Genomic DNA, 18,997 nt, shown 5'->3' with positions numbered 1-18,997 from the left:
AATGTTTTAAAAACCGGTTGGACCAGGAACCGGGGAAGGAAGCGGTTCAATATCACCGGTTTTACATCGATTTCTGAACCGGATTGAACCGTCCAGTTTTTATGAAAATTCGGTTGAACCGATCAAAATAAACCGGTTAAACCGAATAAAAACGTATGGAAAAGAACCATTGGCATAATAAATTTTGGTGATTTTTTTCAAACCTATTTTGTTTGCTCTAAATAAAAACATATCGTGTATGTTAAGACATTTTTTGATGTGTTCTCTATTCATCTTAAACTATACTTTGTTTCAGTATTATACTTTATTTTCTTTTTGACATATATGAATTTTCTTTTTGACATATATGGATTGATGTAAAACACTAAAACTTCTGGTTATGTCTTATTTTAATGTATTTTGATTGATTTACAACTTAATTTTATGTATATTATTAATGTTTGAACTTGTAATCGTCAAATCATGATTTATATATGTATGTATGTGTAGGAATATAAAAAAATGAAAATTAAAGAAATTGGTTTATCTGACGGTCGAACCGGTTGAACCGGAAACCGGTCACTATACCGGTTCAACTAAAAAATCGGTTTTTAAAACATTTGGGAGGTATATGTGGATGAACATCCCTTTTAGCGTATATGGTTGGGATATTTTTTTCCCCCGCTTTAAGGAATGCAACAGTCGTGCATCTAAAGGTAACTTGGATAATATTTTAATTTAGTTGTGATTGGTATTTAATTAACTAACTTCTTTGCATTTGTAGAATAAGTTTGATTTGGATATAGTTAACTTGGATCCATAATGTGCTCAGTTGTTGTAGAGCATTGATGTGAGTCTTGTAAAAATTTATAAAGGCTAGAAATGTAAAGCCCATACTTATTTTAAGGATGCTGAGGGGCCTGTAGATATCCCAATGACATTAGACAACCCCCCCCCCCCCCAAGGGTGTGCCATGTGAAAATCGGGCGCAGACAGTCAAACATTTTCAAACCCCCAAAATTTTAAAGTGTTCGACGTCAAGTAAAGAAGTTTGTGCAAAACAACAAGTTGTAAACAGAGGGGGGTCGTGCTCGTATAGCAATGCATGTTTACAAGAAGCAAGTTATGATATATTTAACTATTTATTTAAAGTATAATTAATCTAATTTTTAATGTTATATAGGACTTCACTCGAATTGAAGCATTTCGTAAGGCTAATACCAATAGCTAAGGGGTGTTTAGTAGTTATGCAGTCAAGCAACAATATGTAAGTAGTTAATTTGTATTTTCATATAAGTGTTTATATCGTCAAGGGGTATTTAGTAATCTAATTTTTATGATGTTTATTATTTTTTGAAATACAGTTGGCTTTACTCCAAGAGATCAATCAACAAACCCAAGCTTCTTTTGAAGCAAGCAGTCTAACACCAAGTGATATAAAAAATTGTTTTGAAAGATTATTGGGCTTTCGACGTGGACATATTAGAGGCATTGGGCATAAACCTTCTACGGGTGTGTCTATGTACGATCAAGAACAACCGATGACACAACAACCACCACAATCACATGTAATTGTTAGTTTATGTTGAAAAATATAATGCTATAATGGAAAAACGAAAAAAATAGGATGCTATAATGATATGTTGGTAATTTTTCATTTAGTATATAGTACAACGGTATAATGGAAAGTAGAATGCTATAATGATATGTTGGTATTTTGTATTTTGGTAATGTTTTGGAAAGTACAATGCTATAATGAAAAAATGAAAAAAATGTACAATGCTATAATGTATATGCAATATTGTGTACGATATATGTTTAAGTGTATTTAAAAAATAGAATGCTATAATGATATAGTAAAACCTCTATAAACTAATAATGCTGGGGCTATGATATTATATTAATTTAGCAAGATATTATTATATAGATAAATTAATAAATTATTAATTTAAAGAGTTAGCTTATGAGAATATAACTGTTCACAATTTTTTGTTGCAATACGAGAATATAGTGCCTCAACTCTTAAGTGCAATTGAGAGATTTAAAGATGAACTCAATATAGATTTGAAGTTCACAAAAATCAAGTGACTATATATTCATTTTTTACTAGACAATTCTAGAATTTTGGAATATTTTAGTAACTATTAATTTATAGTTTCACTTGGACCAATATGTTGGTATTTTGTACTTTGATAATCTTTTATATTGGGATTTCAAAAAAATTATTATTATTTTATTATTTTATGATTGTGGTCCAATTTTGTGCTCATCCCAAGTTAGAACCGAACAAATTATTAATTTTATTGAGATTATTAATTATCAAGTATTAAATTAAAGAGGTTCTATTGTATGTTGGTATTTTGTATTTTGGTAATTTTTGGAAAGTACAATGCTATAATGGAAAAATGAAAAAAAATACAATATTGTAATGTAGATGCAATATTGTGTATCATGTAGTTTGGTTATAGTTTGATATGTTGGTATTTTGTACTTTGATAATTTTTTGGAAAGTATAATGCTATAATGGAAAAAAACGAAAAAAAGTACAATGCTATAACGTATATATTGTGTATGATGTATGTTTAAGTGTATTTGGAAAGTAGAATGCTATAACTGTATGTTGGTTATAGTTTGACATATATGTTGGTATTTTGCATTTTGGTAATTTTTGAAAGTACAATGCTATTTTGATATGTTAGTAATAGATTTTGTTTTCCTTATAGTTGAAAATGCTACAAACAATACTAAATGACCCAACCTGTTCTACGGCACTGGAAGACTAATTTCGCTTATTGTCGCCATGAAATGAAAACGAAGGAAACGAGGAAAGTGATGAGCACGCGTAACTACATTTTTAGGATTTATGAAATGTTTTGTTTGAGTTAGTATTTTGGATATATTGCACTTAGTTTGGGTGAATATTTTGGACCGGATGTTTATGAATTAATATTTTGGATTAGATATAGTATTAAGTGTGGTTAATGTTTCAAACTATTTTTCATGCAAAATTAAGTTTCATAGCAGTTTTTATGCATTTTATATTGTTTTTTATAATTTTAATGTTAAATAAAAAAAGGAAAATATTTTAGCGGCAACATGTAATTGTTAATGGCGACACAACATTAGCGACGACAACAAACATTAGCAGTGATAACGCATTTGTGGCGACAGAGGGCATTAGTGGCAACATATTGAGCGTTTGCAGTGAAACAACAACAACGACGACTGTTGTCACCGCCAATTATCACATTTCGTGTAGTGTAAGTTTAGGAACTTTATCATCATAACAAATTTGTTACGAATTAAAGTGGACATGTTGATTAAAGAAACAAAATCAACTCTTTAATATTTGTTACTAAGACATGATTCTATATATATGTTTCATGATTACTCATACCTTACCATAAATTCTCATGCAAAAATTTTGCATCATCTTGATTGATTTGAGAAAACCCTATCGTACATCTTTTTCTGAACATAGCTTTTGCTTTCGTTTATGCTCAAGATGTTTGCATGCTTTTGGAAACCCATGATTTGCCTTTAACATCCGACTGATAAAATACTTACTTGCAAGTAACTTAACTGATTAAAGTCGGGATTCATCAAATATTTTTTGATCAATCATCTATCGTTGGCGTTTCCACTAATCTTCTTTCTTCTCTTAATGTAAAACATAGAAAGGGATCTTTCATATATTCCGTCCGAATCTTTTCCCCCATAATCTTTTTAAAGCTACTAATTATTGTCCTGATCACTTAAATTTAATGGACAGTAGGATTGTCTTGTTTCTACCGCAACCTTTGTGTTTGCTATTTTCTGTTTTCCTATCGATCATGTTCTTGCCCTTTGAGTATCAGATTAGGCATTTTTTTTCCGTTGTGCTTTTACTCAAGTCTAATGGCTGTCTTTTTCTGATTTACTTGTTTGTGGAAAACACATGCAACATTCACCTATTATCATGCACCATGCAGGCATGCACTACTTCGATTATTGTAATCTACCTTTTTTTCTTTTCCTTTTTTTGCATCATATATTGTATCTTCTGAAATCATCTTCATATCAAACAAGAACGACCCCATCTATCACGAAAAAAAGACTCCATGGGAACACTTGCTGGACATCTAGTCCCGGGTTCAGCTCTTGCACTCCTTGGCTTATGGCACATCATCAATACAATCAAATCCTACCACCTCAAAGGTCCGACCCACTTCAGATCAAGCTTTTGGCACCCCTTTTGGAGCTCTATCTCAAAGCTAGCATACATGGAGCTCATTCTTATTATCTTTTTCTCCATATTTTCCATTATCATGCAAGTTTTAGACTACCCTTTGTTCTCATTCACTTTCAAGTTCAACAACTTCGAGCATGCCACCATGTTCCTCCATCTTCTCATATATTCGGGTTTTACCCTTTTTAGCGAACTCAATAACAAATCCGACACCCTATTCGAGGTGTCAGGAATCCTAGCTACTTCTGTTTTTGGTCAAGAACTTTTCTTACTCTATTATCACTCAACCGATCATGTTGGACTTGAGGGACATTACCATTGGTTAATGCAACTTATAGTGTTTATCTCTCTTCTATCATCTTTATCTGTCACCACTTTCCGATCAAACTTTCCTTCATCTCTAGTTCTTTCTATATCTGTTGCGTTTCAGGGGTTTTGGTTCATTAACATGGGATTCATGTTATGGGTTCCTGAGTTTGCGCCCAAAGGGTGCACCATAAGGTTGGGCCATGGTGGTGACAGCGACATGCATGGTGCAGTCGTGTGTGGGACCCATGACGCGTTTTTAAGAGCTAGAGCACTTGCTAATTTGCAGTTTAGTTGGATACTTGCTGGGGTTTTGATCTTTGTGGGATGTGTATGTTTATTTTTTCCAAAAAAGATTGCTAATAGGGGTCAGTCGATTCAGTATGAAAGACTTCATAGTAGAGTTGCTGAGGTCCCTCTCTCAGTTGTCGGATTCAAGAACTAAATACATGTCTAAATTGGCAAAAATCATTGATGCTACTAATGAAATGATCAGACTTTATAATATAATATATATGATTCTTGTGTTATTGATCATTATAGTTGATTAGTTATGGTTGAATTTTGTTATACATATAAGAAAGCATAAATGATATATGGTATTATATAACTTGTGCTCCATACATGTTTATGAGTGATTCTACATGAATGAACAATGAAACAAAGATACAATTTTAGGAAAAAAGTGCAGAAATCCCAAGATTTCTTACTCTGCCTCTTCAACAGCTGCTTCGATTCGGAGAAGAACAAAACCAACTGCAACTCCAACAAGAGTAAGTCCATTCATAATTGCTGCTATCTGGAAAATCTCAGCCGCAGCATTGCAGGTGGAGCTGAGTGCTCCGCCGCCGCCGGCGATATTCTTGGATGATGGCTTCTTCATTGAGTAAACAAAGTTTGCGAATTGCTGTTCGGTAGAAACGGGGAGTCCTAATGCAGCGACGGTGTTCTGAGCTTTAAGGCCACCGAATGAGTTGAGTCCCTTGATGTAAGTGACTTTGGTTGAGGTGGTTCTCCCGGAAGAGCGGGTGGGAGCAACCACCGTCAAGTTGACCGGAGATAAAGTGGCGGAGGCTGAGGCGGATGCCATTGGGAAGTGGAGAGATTGGGTTAACAATTCTGGTGGATTTGGGAAGTTGATTGAAATCTAGAGATGATGAGTGGGTGAAGGGAGAAAAGGGAAAGAAAAGAAAGATATGTGGATAAGGTGTTTTGATGAATGGTTGGTTGAAAAGGAGATGACAAGAATCCAAGATGAGGGGACTTGAGTGAGAGCTTGTGTTCTACACATATTCTTGCACCAACTCCAAATCATCACCACGAAAAAATCCGTATGGGGGTATTTTTGGTATTACACTCATAATTATGATATAAAGTTATTTAATTATTCAATGATTTAAGAGTAAAATTTTATTGCTATACATAAAACATAATCAATTTGTACAAATGTAAAAGAAAAATAGTAGTTGTGACTTTTATAATCAATGTGGAATTAGCGTAGTGGGTGGTAATCACATAATTAAACAAATACCGGCACCTCAAAGGTTAAAGTAATGTAAGGGCTAAGCTGTAATTTTAGAAGGGGCCAAATTGAAGAAAGGGACTTTCGGTTCTCAATCACGGTGGGAAAATATAAAATTCAAATGATAAGTTTACATGCTTTATTGCTTGGTAGGGCTATTGTAACATCGATTTTGGACCCTAAGAACTAAGAAAATTGATGAAGTATCAATTCCAAGTAAATATTAGCATAGTTAAGGCATGATTTTATGTGGAAGAATGTTGTTATGAATTGCACTTTGATGTAACAAGAATGTATAAGCGTTTGGAAACATAAGTTTTATTTTTTTTTTATTATTATTTTTTTAATTACGGCAAGACATATATTAAGCACAAAAATAATCTAGCATGTAGGTTTTAATCTTGACATATGTTTTAAGTTTATTTTAGTATTTGTTTTATTTTGTGAGTTAAATAATCGGGATATATACAGTAAAGTCCCAATATTTTCATCGATTTCACAAGAAAGTCCTAAACTTTATTTTTTTGATAGTAAAGTCCAAATTACCGGCAGTTTTTGACACTTTTACCCTTTTTTCCCGGTTATCCGGTAATTAGGATTTTTTTGTCAAAAAAAATAAAGTTTAGGACTTTCTTGTCAAATCGTCAATTAGGACTTTACTGTCAAAAAAATAAAGTTTAGGACTTTTTTGTCAAATCGTTGAAAATGTTAGAACTTTAGTGCATATATAATTTTTTTTGGTTAAAATTTTAATGGTATGATACTCTTTAAGCATAAGAGTTATTGAAACCTTCACTAATCTGTTAGATCGTATTGAAATCCTTAATGTTTGCTTCTTGTTAAATCTTTTTTTTAATCTCAACAAACCGACTTTGAAAAAAATTGAGATAGTCAAGAAAGAACGAAAGAAAGAACCAGGGTAGTTTTGACTTTTTGCAGCACCAAAAATGGAGAAATAAGAAACAAAAAAAAAAACGAAATTGCCATTCTTTCCTTTCTCCACATTCATACCCTTTTGACTAGACATGTGTTGTTTGTGTTTGTATAAAGCCAGGGCAATTTCGTTTTTTTAGGTTTCTAATTTCTCCATTTTTGAGACTGCAAAAAGCCAACACAACCCTGGTTCTTTCTTTCTTTCTTGATTATCTCAATTTTTTTCAATGTCTGTTTGTTGAGATTAAAAAAACGATTTATCAAGAAGCAAACATAAAGGATTTCAATAGGATCTAGCTGATTAGAGAAGGTTTCAATAACTCTTATGCTTAAAGAGTATCATACCATTAAATTTCTAACCAAAAAAATTATATATACACTAAAGTCCCAATATTTTCAACGATTTGACAAAAAAGTCCTAAACTTTATTTTTTTGACAGTAAAGTCCTAATTGACGATTTGACAAGAAAGTCATAAACTTTATTTTGTTGACAAAAAAGTCCTAATTACCGGCTAACCGGGAAAAAAGGATAAAAGTGTCAAAAACTGCCGGTAATTTGGACTTTACTGTCAAAAAAATAAAGTTTAGGACTTTCTTGTCAAATCGATGAAAATATTGGGACTTTATTGTATATATCCCTAAATAATCAGATGGAATGGATTTTAGTATTTGTTTTATTTTGTGAGTTAAATAATAAGTTAGGAACAAGTATTTGGGATACTTTTTTAGAATGTTAGGTGTGATGATTAAAATTAGGGAACATGGGTTTAATCTTGTTTAGTGCCCTTAGGTTTTATAGGCTACAAGAGTCTGTTTGTTTCTGAATAAAGTTGTGCAGCCGTATGAGTTACAATTATACTTTCTCTTCATCTTATTTTCTTACGTGATAAACAACAGAGTGCACACTGTTTGAAAGTGAAATTGAGGGCTTGATTTCCAACATTTTGTATCAAAGCCAAGACTCGATTAGAAGAAAGCAATTGACGATTTAATGACAAATCGCATGAAGAATTGAAGACGTTGTTGCTACAAACAAGGCCACCATACAAAAAAAAAGAAGAAAGAAAGAAGATTGTGACAACCTTTATTTACTTGAGAAAGAAAGAAACAAAAAAGGTACAATCTTTTACCAAATTACTTGTAAAAGTAGACAACAAGTTTAGGAAAGAAGAATGGAGGATCAAACCAAGGGGGATAAAAAAAATTATAGTCGAAGGATAAACCAAGGGCAATCAAAAGAAATTATAGTTCAAGGTACTGCTTGTTGAATCTATATTTATTATGATTATTAATATGATTATTACTAAATAATATCAATTCTTGTATTTTATTAGTGAATAATTATTGTTTTGTGAAAATAATAATTAAAGAGAGTATAACTAGTTATTATATCATATGATATGATTTAATAAGACATGCAAAGTTTTGGACACTTTGGTTAACCATGATTAAGTTAATAAGTTAATGTATCATGGTTAATAAACTAGCAAAAACATTTTGTCTTCTTTTGAAGACCATGGTCGAAAATCAACAAGGCATGGAAGGTTGCTTGTCAACCTCCCTCCTTTGTTCCCTATTCTTCTAAAAAACTAGAGTTAATTTATACTATTATAATGGGGAAGTGATTCGTACACAACCGTTTTTTGCCATACACAACAATTCATGCATTATATAGTTGTACAATACAATATTTTAAAGCACCAATTGTTGTGTATGGAAAAAAGTGTTGTGTACAGATCAGCTTCCATTATAATGTAAATCCATGTCTTGCATGGGAGTATCTGAGAAAGTATCTTGAATGAGTTTTTGGCTAGTTTTTGTCTTGTTTTCTATCAAAATAAGAGTGCCCGAATCCACTCTTCTTCCTACACCCTTTTCTCTTTTAAAGTTAGTTTGGTGAATTAAAGCTTCCTTGAGTTGTCTCCTTTAGTGCTTATTTGAGTTAAGTACTTAAATGCTTAAGACACTCAAGAATACAAGAAGGAACTAACATTCTTAATCTTGATGGTGGATACTTATAGAGAAGATCATGCTCTTTGATATTTATATCTTCATATACACCCAAAAACCAAGTGGATTCAAAGGCTCCAAAGGTTGTCATTCTAAAACACTCTATGGTTAAACTTATAACGATTAAACTTTATAAATACTAACAAATACTAAAGCTTAGTAATATTCATATTTAGGTCATTTGAAAAAAGGAATCTAAAGTGTTAGTCAAAGAGATGACTTTCCTGTAAGTCTTCCACTTAATGCAGGTGGGTGCATAGTTATTTTCATGAACACGATTTAATGCAATTATTTATTAAAAAGTATTAAATATATGTTGAAAGTTTATATGTGAGTTCAATGTTTATTATATGAAATATTTGTTAAATGTATATTTGATAACATATATTGTGTGAACCATATATGGTTATGTATGTGTTAAAGTGTGTATATGATATTATTACATGATTATCTTAAAAACAAGTATTATTACTTAATAGATTATTGTATATTCAAATACACGATACTATGCGTTAAATATACACACTAACTTACGATAGTGTTGTCTAAACAGAATCGGTATTAAAAGTTGATTTCAAGGACCATAACCTTGTCTAAGTTTAAAACTAAGAGGTATAAAGAATATTTAGATCCCATTAAGATGGATAAAAGAATAGCCACATATTATATTATGATAGTATGGTATAAACAGGAAGATGGTTTGGAATTCGATTATAAGCATTTTAGACTTACCTAGTAATAAAATAAGATTTATAAAGGATACTTAGTTCGATTTAAATCAAAAGAGTGTTTAGTCACACCCTGTATCATAAAAATATTACTTTGGCAGGAAATTTAGTTGATTACAGACATTGTAATCTTGTCTAGTTATACACTATGACTTAAGGGGATGCTTAGTTCAATTAAGTTTGGATATTATGAAGCATCATATTAAGGGTGTGTGTAATATGAACGGAGAGTAGAAATCTGCTCTGTGACACTATCAGGTGTCGATGTACGAACTACGTACCGGAGTATGATATAGTATTCATTTGGACAACCATATATGGTGGATCCGATCAGGAAACTAAAATGGTATGTCTGGTCATCTACCAGAGTGAGATGACAACACTTAATCATTCTAGACGGTCTTGTAAATATGTTGCTAGTGTAGACTTATAACCCACAGACGTAGATGAAATGGGATACCATATTCATCAAATACTTGGATGACTTAAATTAGCTTTATAACTTACAATGTCCAAGGAATCCCCTAATTGTGTAGTCAAACCATTACTCCAACTGATTTATCAGGTGAGTTGATTTTTCTTAATAATCATGGTCTAGTATTTGTGAGAATCAGTTGGAATAGGTATGTATGGGTGTAATGTTTTATAGATATCTAAGTTATAGGATACATCTATATTGTTTGGTAACAATTAGTTTTACAAGTTTGATAATTATAAATTATTATCATAATAATATTATGGGATTGAAAACCCTACGTGTCTCACCAGGTTTTCCAACTTGACTCACTCAAATTATATGTATCACATGTAATAGAGATAAAGTTGTTGGAACTTGATTACGATGTCGAGTAATTAAGAGACATCCTACAATAGTTTTCATGACCAATAGGTCTTTACGCTATAACAAATGTTGTGTATTGATTATGGTATCCTTAAGGTTTTTGTATTTTGAAACATCTTTACTCAAGATATTTTAATAAAACGATATAGTTTCCGCAAAATGTTTTATTGTATTAGGATTTTTCACAAACAAAGATATTGTGATTTTTAAAGCGTAAAAAAGTTTTTTTTGTTCTTAAAAATAGGGGATGTCACACATAGCAACGTGAAGTCCATCCATAACAAGAATGAAAATACATGGGGACAAAGGATCACTTTTCTAACCCCTCTCAAAATTTTAAACTACATATAAGGGGTTCCATTAATTGAAATGGATGTACAACTAGAAGAAAGAAAACCACTAATTCATCTTCTCCATTTCCAACCGAACTCCATTTTCTCCATAACCAAGTCTAAAAAGCCCCCCATTAACAAGTAGAGGCCATGTTTAGAACTAATTAAATGCTTGAGGTGATTCTGAAGATTTTGACGATCATCACAACCAATAGGAGCATAAAATTAACAACATTAAGAAGGTCATTCATACAACTCTAATAATCAGAAACAATAATATAATAAGATTTGATGATCACATCAACATGTATAAATATATGTGGGTTCCAAACAAAAATGAGATGTAACGTCCCAAAATTTTCAATGAATTTAAACTTTTAAAAACTACATTTTAATAAATATATTTTTCTGTTCTTATTTGGGTTGTAGCCTTCGAAATGGAACAAGAGTACAAAACTATCTCATTCTCTGGTTGTGTATGATCCCATTTTCACGTAATTTTGTGTTGGTAGCATCCTATACTATGAAAGGAATTGTGTGTTATAAAAGGGTATGGCTCATGTGGTGTTTGGTTAGTGTTCAGAGGGAGGTTGATTAGGTTTCTGAAAGTCGGTGGGTTGATGGTTGTGTATCTTTAGGCCCCTGAGGTGCTGGTTGCGAGTCTTTAGCCCAATGATGGTATGATGGCAAGATTGGCATAGTAATGTGAGCTTACCGTTTTAGTTGTTAGAATGAGTCATGATGTATCGTGAACCAATGGTTGCATGATTCATGTAGGTGGGACCCAATAGTCATTTGATTGAGACTCTTAGGTATCAGATTGTTAGTCTTTGGCATGGTTGAGTGTTAGTGCGTTTTTAGGAGGCAGGAGACTCATTAACCAACTAGTTTGGATCATATGGAAAGCAAGAGGTTGTTGGTAGTATTAATTTTGTATCAGAGTCTCTTGTTGAATGTTTGCATTATGAACCCCGTTTTCTTGCGGGTTGATTATTAGGAGTTTGGTTACCATTATTGGGCATTGGTTCTGAAATCTCGAGTCATGAAGTTCATTGTAATGCCTTGAGTGACTTTTCAGGTGGATGTGCACTTGAGCTGAGAAGGGATTTGGATGCAGCGCGAGAATCTTGGATGGACCATGATTATGCTCATGGGAGTAGTGGGTAGGTGATGAATTGTCAGGAAGTCAAGTGTTTATTTAAGGTTTTTGGGCAACTTCCGGATTTGGGATTGATTGAAATTCATGATCAGTATGTTTTGAGTATTCTTTTTGCATGATTTGGTGGTCATTCTAGTCAGGGACTAGGGGTAGGTACAACGATGGATAATCATCAATCTTAAGGTATGGTTCCTAGAGTTAGACTAATGGGTTCCCGATTTTGCGGGTTTATTGATAGAGTTAGTTGTAGTTCCAGTTTTGAGAAGTTTCTCGGTTTGAGTGGTTTTCACTGGGAATTGGGCCTTAGCTACAGAGAGGAGCATAGTGGTTGTGACTGAGTATTTTCAAGTTATTAGGTTGTTTGTTGACAATTATGGGTTTTCGAGTGGTCTCTCAAGTTTTCTTTATAAGATGCCTTGATTTCGAAGTGGTTAGAAGGAGCATATGAAATATGTTGGCGTTTTTTTCAAAGCTTTTAACCAAGACGAATTTCAAGGATGGAATCTGGTTTAAGTGGGGGAGAGTTGTAACATACTATTTTGAGAAGTTTCTTATTTCGAGATTGCGGGCTATAAATGGATTGAGTAAAGGTCGTGGGCTGCAAGGGAATGGGGACTAGACCTTATTTTATGATGATAATGCTGGATAAGTGATTAAATCATCGGTTTAATTGTGTCTTGGAGTCAAAGGGTAAAACGGGAAAAAAAGATGTTTCAAACTTCTTTCATGAATTAAGGATTTAGTTCGGTGTGTTTTAAGTCAAAAGTAATTAGATGGGTTGTGGGGATCGTCAATACATTTCCGTGCATATAAAGAACGCCGAAAACAGAGTTGAAACGGAGAAGCTATGACAGTTTGAAATTGGAGTTAAATTGGGTGAGAACTATGCAGACTAAAGCCCACGAAATGTTTAGGGTTTTCAAGGTATTTAATGGTAAGGATTCACGTCTTAGGGTATTTTCTTAGCCTCCATCATATCTAGAATCTATTGGGAGAATCCCTAGCCTCCATTTTCAAGATTTGAGACTCCCCTCTCATCTCTCATCCATTTTTGGAGTTTTTAGTGGTTTAGGAGCAATGTTTTCATGCAAGACTTGAACTGCTTGGGCGCCGGCTGATACTGCCATGAAGCTGCCCCTTCATCCTTCCCTAGATATCTAACTCAATCTCCCTTTTCCTGGCGCTTGACTACAACTCAGTTAATATATGATACGGTTGATCGGATACAACCTCTCAAATCTTTGTCTTAAGCATACTCAAGTATCGCTACATATGCACCTGCTTTGTAGCGTCATATTCTGGGCAGAAAAGAGCTCTCTTCATAAACATCTTAGTGAAATCTGTCACTAACTCAATCGTCTTCTTGAGCGATAGGTACTCCTGAGCCAGTCACTTTCATTCCACAATAAGGAGATACTCTATGCAAAGCATATACAAAATTTATCCCAAGTCAATACGGCCCACTCTACACGTTAAAAGCCATGGGTCCTTGTCTCTCCATGTTAGATATCCATCTCAGAGCAATAATCAAATAATCGGGTCCTTGTCTGTAACACCCATATTTCCAGTTAGATTAAGTCATAGTTTGTAATCATTTTAGTCAACTATTGTAACCTTTATACAAATGAATAAGAAATGATTATTCATATATTTGTATTCTTATGTTTTTATAGGGTATTATGTGTAAGTTATGTGAGCATTTAATAATAAAATAAAATTAAAATACACGTCGACAATAAAAGATTCCTTAGCACAAATAATCTTAACCCAGTTTTAATATATGTTATAATGATTCTGAATATATAAGGAGCATTCAAATCCGACTTCATGTGAAGAAGTTATGCTCCTCCGAAGTTTTGCGATTAAATTGGTACGGTGCTACATATCGTAAAAAGTAAATTTTGTATAAATTACTTTTTAAACTAAGTGATCAAAATGAAAGTCGTAGTAGTCATTAGACCGAGATAATGCATATAGAAAGCGTCCAAATTTGACTTCATGAGAGGAAGTTATGATTTTTTAAGATTTGACATAGCAGTATTCAGCTCAGAAAATTGAATTTTTGATCAGTCAAATTTTAGCCAAAATAAATTAAATGAGAGTTGAAGATCTCGTTAATAGGAGTTCTGTAACGCTCTAAAAATTTCAACCAATTTAAACTTTTCAAAACAAACCAGTTTCATTAAGTTATTACAAAAAGGTTTTCAATACAATTATTTATCAGAGTCTTCCCAGAACCATATCATAAAACATAATCATGAGGAGTGGTACGATCACGCCTTTGCCTTGCCACGGTCTCCTGAAGTACCTGAAACATTTAAACCACAACTGTAAGCCCGAAAGCTTAGTGAGATACCCCCAAAATACCAATCATATATACCATACACATAACACGCCATATCATAACAAAACACAGAACAGTCATGCACTTCGGGTCTACCGTGTGACTGGTCCGTCGTACCGGGCCTTCAGTCCACCTGGTCCACCCTCCGAGTCTAGCCATATACATCGAGTCTACAGTGTGATTGGTCCACACGCACCGGGCCTTCAATCCACCTGGTCCACTCTCTGAGTCTACAGTATGACTGGTTCGCCCGCACCGGGCCTTCAGTCCACCTGGTCCACTCACTGAACCTCAGCAGGTCTGGTCCGCCCTCTTGGGACCTACAGCCTATTCGGAATGCTCGTTGGGCCTTCAGGATAACTGGTCCGCCCTGGGTATGTTGGACTACATCACAAAGCAGGACCTGCCTCAACCCAACCCCAGTCCAACAACCATGTGCACATAAACATTCAATCATATAACAATTCGCGTCCAATCAAACCGACCTAGCAGATCACATAACATAACATCACATCATCCTAACCAGGATACCAACCTAACCGGTCACTAACATATATCATCCTAACTACCAGGATGCAAACATAGCAAGCAATAACATAACAACGATACCCGGATTACAATCCGATAAAGGGCCGGCCTGATGGGTTTTGAGCATTCTAACACTTCCTAAGTGTACATGCAACCCTAATAACCTTGGATCTATGTTTGTCTAATTATCATGCAAAGTTGAATTCCAAGGTTATATTCCTATCTAGCATACATGGGGAACAATTTTAACTTGAATCATAGATAGAATAACTTACCTTGTTGTTGCTTGTGTTCCTTGAAACCTTGTGAGCCTAGCACCCCAAGTGTGATGCCTCAAATGCTTCACACAACACCAAATGCTCTTGGAAAGACTCTTGAGATAACACACACTTCTCAAAATCGGCCAAGCCCTCTAGTTTCTTAGTGTTCAACTTGTGTGTAGCCGATTTTGGTGGAGAATATGCTTCTTATATAGTGTTGACACATCTAGGGTTACACCATGTAAACCCTAATGTGTCATGACTCTTCATTTACATGACCCATGGGTTTGTAACTCCCATGGAGCATCCATGGAGCATCCTATGGGTAGAACCCAACTTGATAATCCATGGAGCCTCTTAGCCCACTATACAAGATATGGATGATTTACATAATCAACCCATATATTTAATTAGTTATCCTTTGATCACTTAATTAATTCCAAATTAATTCTTTGATCAACTAATTAAATAATATTATTAATATATTAGAACTTATAATATATTAATAATCTCCAAGTGTTATTTCTCTCATTTAGTCTATCCAATTGCATGGTGCCATGCAACCCAAATGGACCATGCCGGGTCGGGTCAAGTACAAGCCCGAAATAGTTATGGACTTAGACACCTTATCCAACAGTCTCCCACTTGGATAAGTCTAATAACTATATCTCTAGTACTTCAGGAACCGACCGGCAATCGTAGCTCTTTCAAGGTCTCTCGGAACTGAGAAGATGATGATACACCATTTAAGATAAGTGATCATATAATCCTCTGTTCTAGATATCAGCCGGACAAATACATGGAACATGTCTTGCTTATTGTCCTGCATTTGTTTCCCGATTTCCGATTTGTTTGACATAGAACTTAATTGAACACATCAACTTAGTTCTGACCGGGCCCGGTACATGGGTCAAAACAAAATCACCGAGGGGCCCAGATACCAGCTTCTAATCCAAGAAGGAACAGATAAACTTCGACTCATATGTTTGTTCTACCACTTATTGAATTACACACAAAAGTACGTTTTATAACATCGAGTTACCAATGCGGTTTCGTACAGTCAATGCATAACCAACTTGTAAGTAACAAATCATATCTCTAGGTTTGAAGACTTATATGATATTACCGTCTCACGATCACTCGAGATTAAAATTCCATGAAGTGATTCCAGTGAGCGTGGGTTGTGTCCAATGCTCAGAACTTATGAGCACTCATGATTGTTGTAGCCTTGTCCAAGACCTCTACAACCAAACATGACAGTCTTGATTCATATCTACTTCCAACATATGACCGACTGTGGAGGTTTGAATAATATGTTATACCAAACAAAATTATTCTGGAAGTCAAAACATGCAAAAGAAATATAGTAAACGATTGACAAGAGATAGCAACACTTTACTCATAAATAAAACACCTTTTATTCATCATCAAATGTCAATTACACTTTACAAATTTCCGGGTTATCTAACTACTAAAACTTATATCATCCTTCAGCCCTATGCTCCGAGCATGCTGAAGATGCTTAACCCTACTCAGTCCCTTCGTGAGGGGATCTGCTGGGTTCTCATCCGATGATACCCTCTTTGCCACGAGGAGTCCTTCTTCGATCCGATGTCTGATGAAATGGTATTTTCTGTCGATGTGTCTGGATCTCCCGTGATCCCTTGGTTCCTTGGCTAAGGCAACAGCACTTTCACTATCACAGAAAATTTCCATTGGCTCTTTAATAGCTGGTACAACTCCAAGGTCTCCAATGAAGTTCTTCAGCCATATCGCCTCCTTTGTTGCTTCACTAGCTGCAATATACTCTGATTCACAAGTAGAATCTGCCACTGTCTCTTGCTTGGAACTCTTCCAAGAAATTGCTCCTCCGTTTAGGGTAAAGACCCAGCCCGACTGAGAGCGGAAATTATCCCTATCAGTCTGGAAGCTAGCATCACTATACCCAACAACTCTCAAGTCATCACTCCCACCGAGGGTAAGGACCCAGTCCTTAGTCCTTCGTAGGTACTTGAGGATATTCTTTACCGCAGTCCAGTGTGCCTTGCCAGGGTTCGCCTGATACCTGCTAACCATGCTCAAGGCAAAAGCTACATCGGGTCGAGTACACGTCATAGCATACATGATCGATCCTACAGCCGAAGCGTAAGGTGTTCGTCTCATTTCTGCTATCTCAGCCTCAGTGCTAGGGCTTTGTGTCTTACTCAATCTGGTGTTACTCTGGATGGGTAACTCTCCTTTCTTGGAATCCTGCATGCTGAATCTCTTCAGCACCTTATCCAAGTAGGTACTCTGACTAAGTCCAATTAGTCTTTTACTCCGATCTCTCAAGATTCTTATCCCTAGAATATAGGCAGCTTCACCAAGGTCCTTCATAGCGAAACACTTCCCAAGCCAGGACTTTACTTCCTGCAGAGTTGGAATGTCGTTTCCTATGAGTAGTATGTCATCCACATACAATACCAAAAAGCTAACTATACTCCCACTAGCCTTGACATACACACAAGATTCATCTTCACTCCTAGAAAAGCCAAATTCCTTGACCTTTTCATCAAAGCAAAGATTCCATCTGCGAGGTGCTTGCTTCAATCCATAAATGGATTTCTCAAGCTTACACACTCTATTAGGGTACTCGTTGCTGACAAAACCCTCTGGCTGACTCATGTAAACATCTTCAGCCAACTTTCCATTAAGGAAAGCGGTTTTGACATCCATTTGCCATATTTCATAATCATGAAATGCAGCTATGGCTAACAGAACCCGAATAGACTTAATCTTGGCTACCGGAGAAAAGGTCTCATCATAATCCACTCCAGGAATTTGAGAGAAGCCCTTTGCAACCAGTCTAGCCTTATAAGTGTGTACTTTACCATCCATGTCGGTCTTCTTCTTGAAGACCCATTTGCACCCTACTGTCTTACGACCTGGTACATTTTCAACCAAGTTCCAAACTTGATTGTCATACATGGATTGTATCTCGCTATCCATAGCCTCTTTCCATTTAGCAGACTCGGGGCCTGCCATGGCTTCCTCGTAGCTGTTAGGGTCATCTTGACTTACTAGTGTCTCATCACTAATAAGTGTCTCACCTTCTGCAGTAATATGGAATCCATAGTAATGCTCAGGTGCACTCCTAACTCTCGTGGAACGTCTCAGAGGTACAGATTTGTCAATTGGCTCAACAGGAGTTTCCTCCTCAAGTTGAGGGCTAGAGTTTGAAGTTCCTTCACCGCTTGATTCTTGAATTTCTTCAAGATCAATTTGCCTCCCACTGTCTCCTTGGCTTATAAATTCTCTCTCTCGAAAGACTCCTCTTCTTGCTACAAAGACCACATTGTCACTAGGTCTGTAGAAGAGGTAACCAAAGGATCGCTGTGGGTAACCGATGAAAATACACCTCTCGCTTCGAGGTTCGAGCTTATCATGAGTCTCGCGTCTCACGAAAGCTTCGCAACCCCAAATCTTGATGTGGTCTAGTTTAGGTACTTTACCAGTCCACATCTCGTGAGGAGTTTTGGCAACTTTCTTTGTAGGGACTAGATTAAGAATATGGGCGGCAGTCTCTAAGGCATACCCCCAGAATGAGATTGGTAGCGTAGCTCGACTCATCATGGAACGAACCATATCTAGCAAGGTTCGATTACGCCTCTCAGCCACACCATTCAACTGTGGTGTCCTGGGAGGTGTCAATTGTGAGACTATCCCACATTCCCTTAGATAGTCGAGGAACTCTGAACTAAGATACTCACCACCACGATCGGATCGAAGCATCTTAATGTTCATGCCCAATTGATTCTCGACTTCCTGTTTAAATTCCTTAAACCTC

General features: G+C 35.4%; 2 protein-coding genes across 2 annotated transcripts; one reads left to right on the top strand and one right to left on the bottom strand.

Annotated features, from left to right (window-relative positions):
* The first annotated feature begins 4,021 nt into the window (after positions 1–4,021).
* LOC145061731 (transmembrane epididymal protein (DUF716)) lies at positions 4,022–5,659 on the top strand. Its single transcript, XM_079009276.1, has one exon. The coding sequence runs from the start codon at positions 4,080–4,082 to the stop codon at positions 4,956–4,958; it is 879 nt and encodes a 292-aa protein (XP_078865402.1). The 5' UTR covers positions 4,022–4,079; the 3' UTR covers positions 4,959–5,659.
* Positions 5,090–5,741, bottom strand: LOC145061732 (cytochrome b6f complex subunit (petM)). Its single transcript, XM_079009277.1, has one exon. The coding sequence runs from the start codon at positions 5,601–5,603 to the stop codon at positions 5,220–5,222; it is 384 nt and encodes a 127-aa protein (XP_078865403.1). The 5' UTR covers positions 5,604–5,741; the 3' UTR covers positions 5,090–5,219.
* Positions 5,742–18,997: the final 13,256 nt, after the last annotated feature.

Source organism: Lactuca serriola, chromosome 7 (genome assembly GCF_051521515.1).
Source record: "Lactuca serriola cultivar US96UC23 chromosome 7, Lser_US96UC23_V15, whole genome shotgun sequence".
Lineage (NCBI taxonomy): Eukaryota > Viridiplantae > Streptophyta > Magnoliopsida > Asterales > Asteraceae > Lactuca > Lactuca serriola.
The sequence above is the reverse complement of the archived record's forward strand: the minus strand, read 5'-3'. Positions and strand labels throughout refer to the sequence as shown.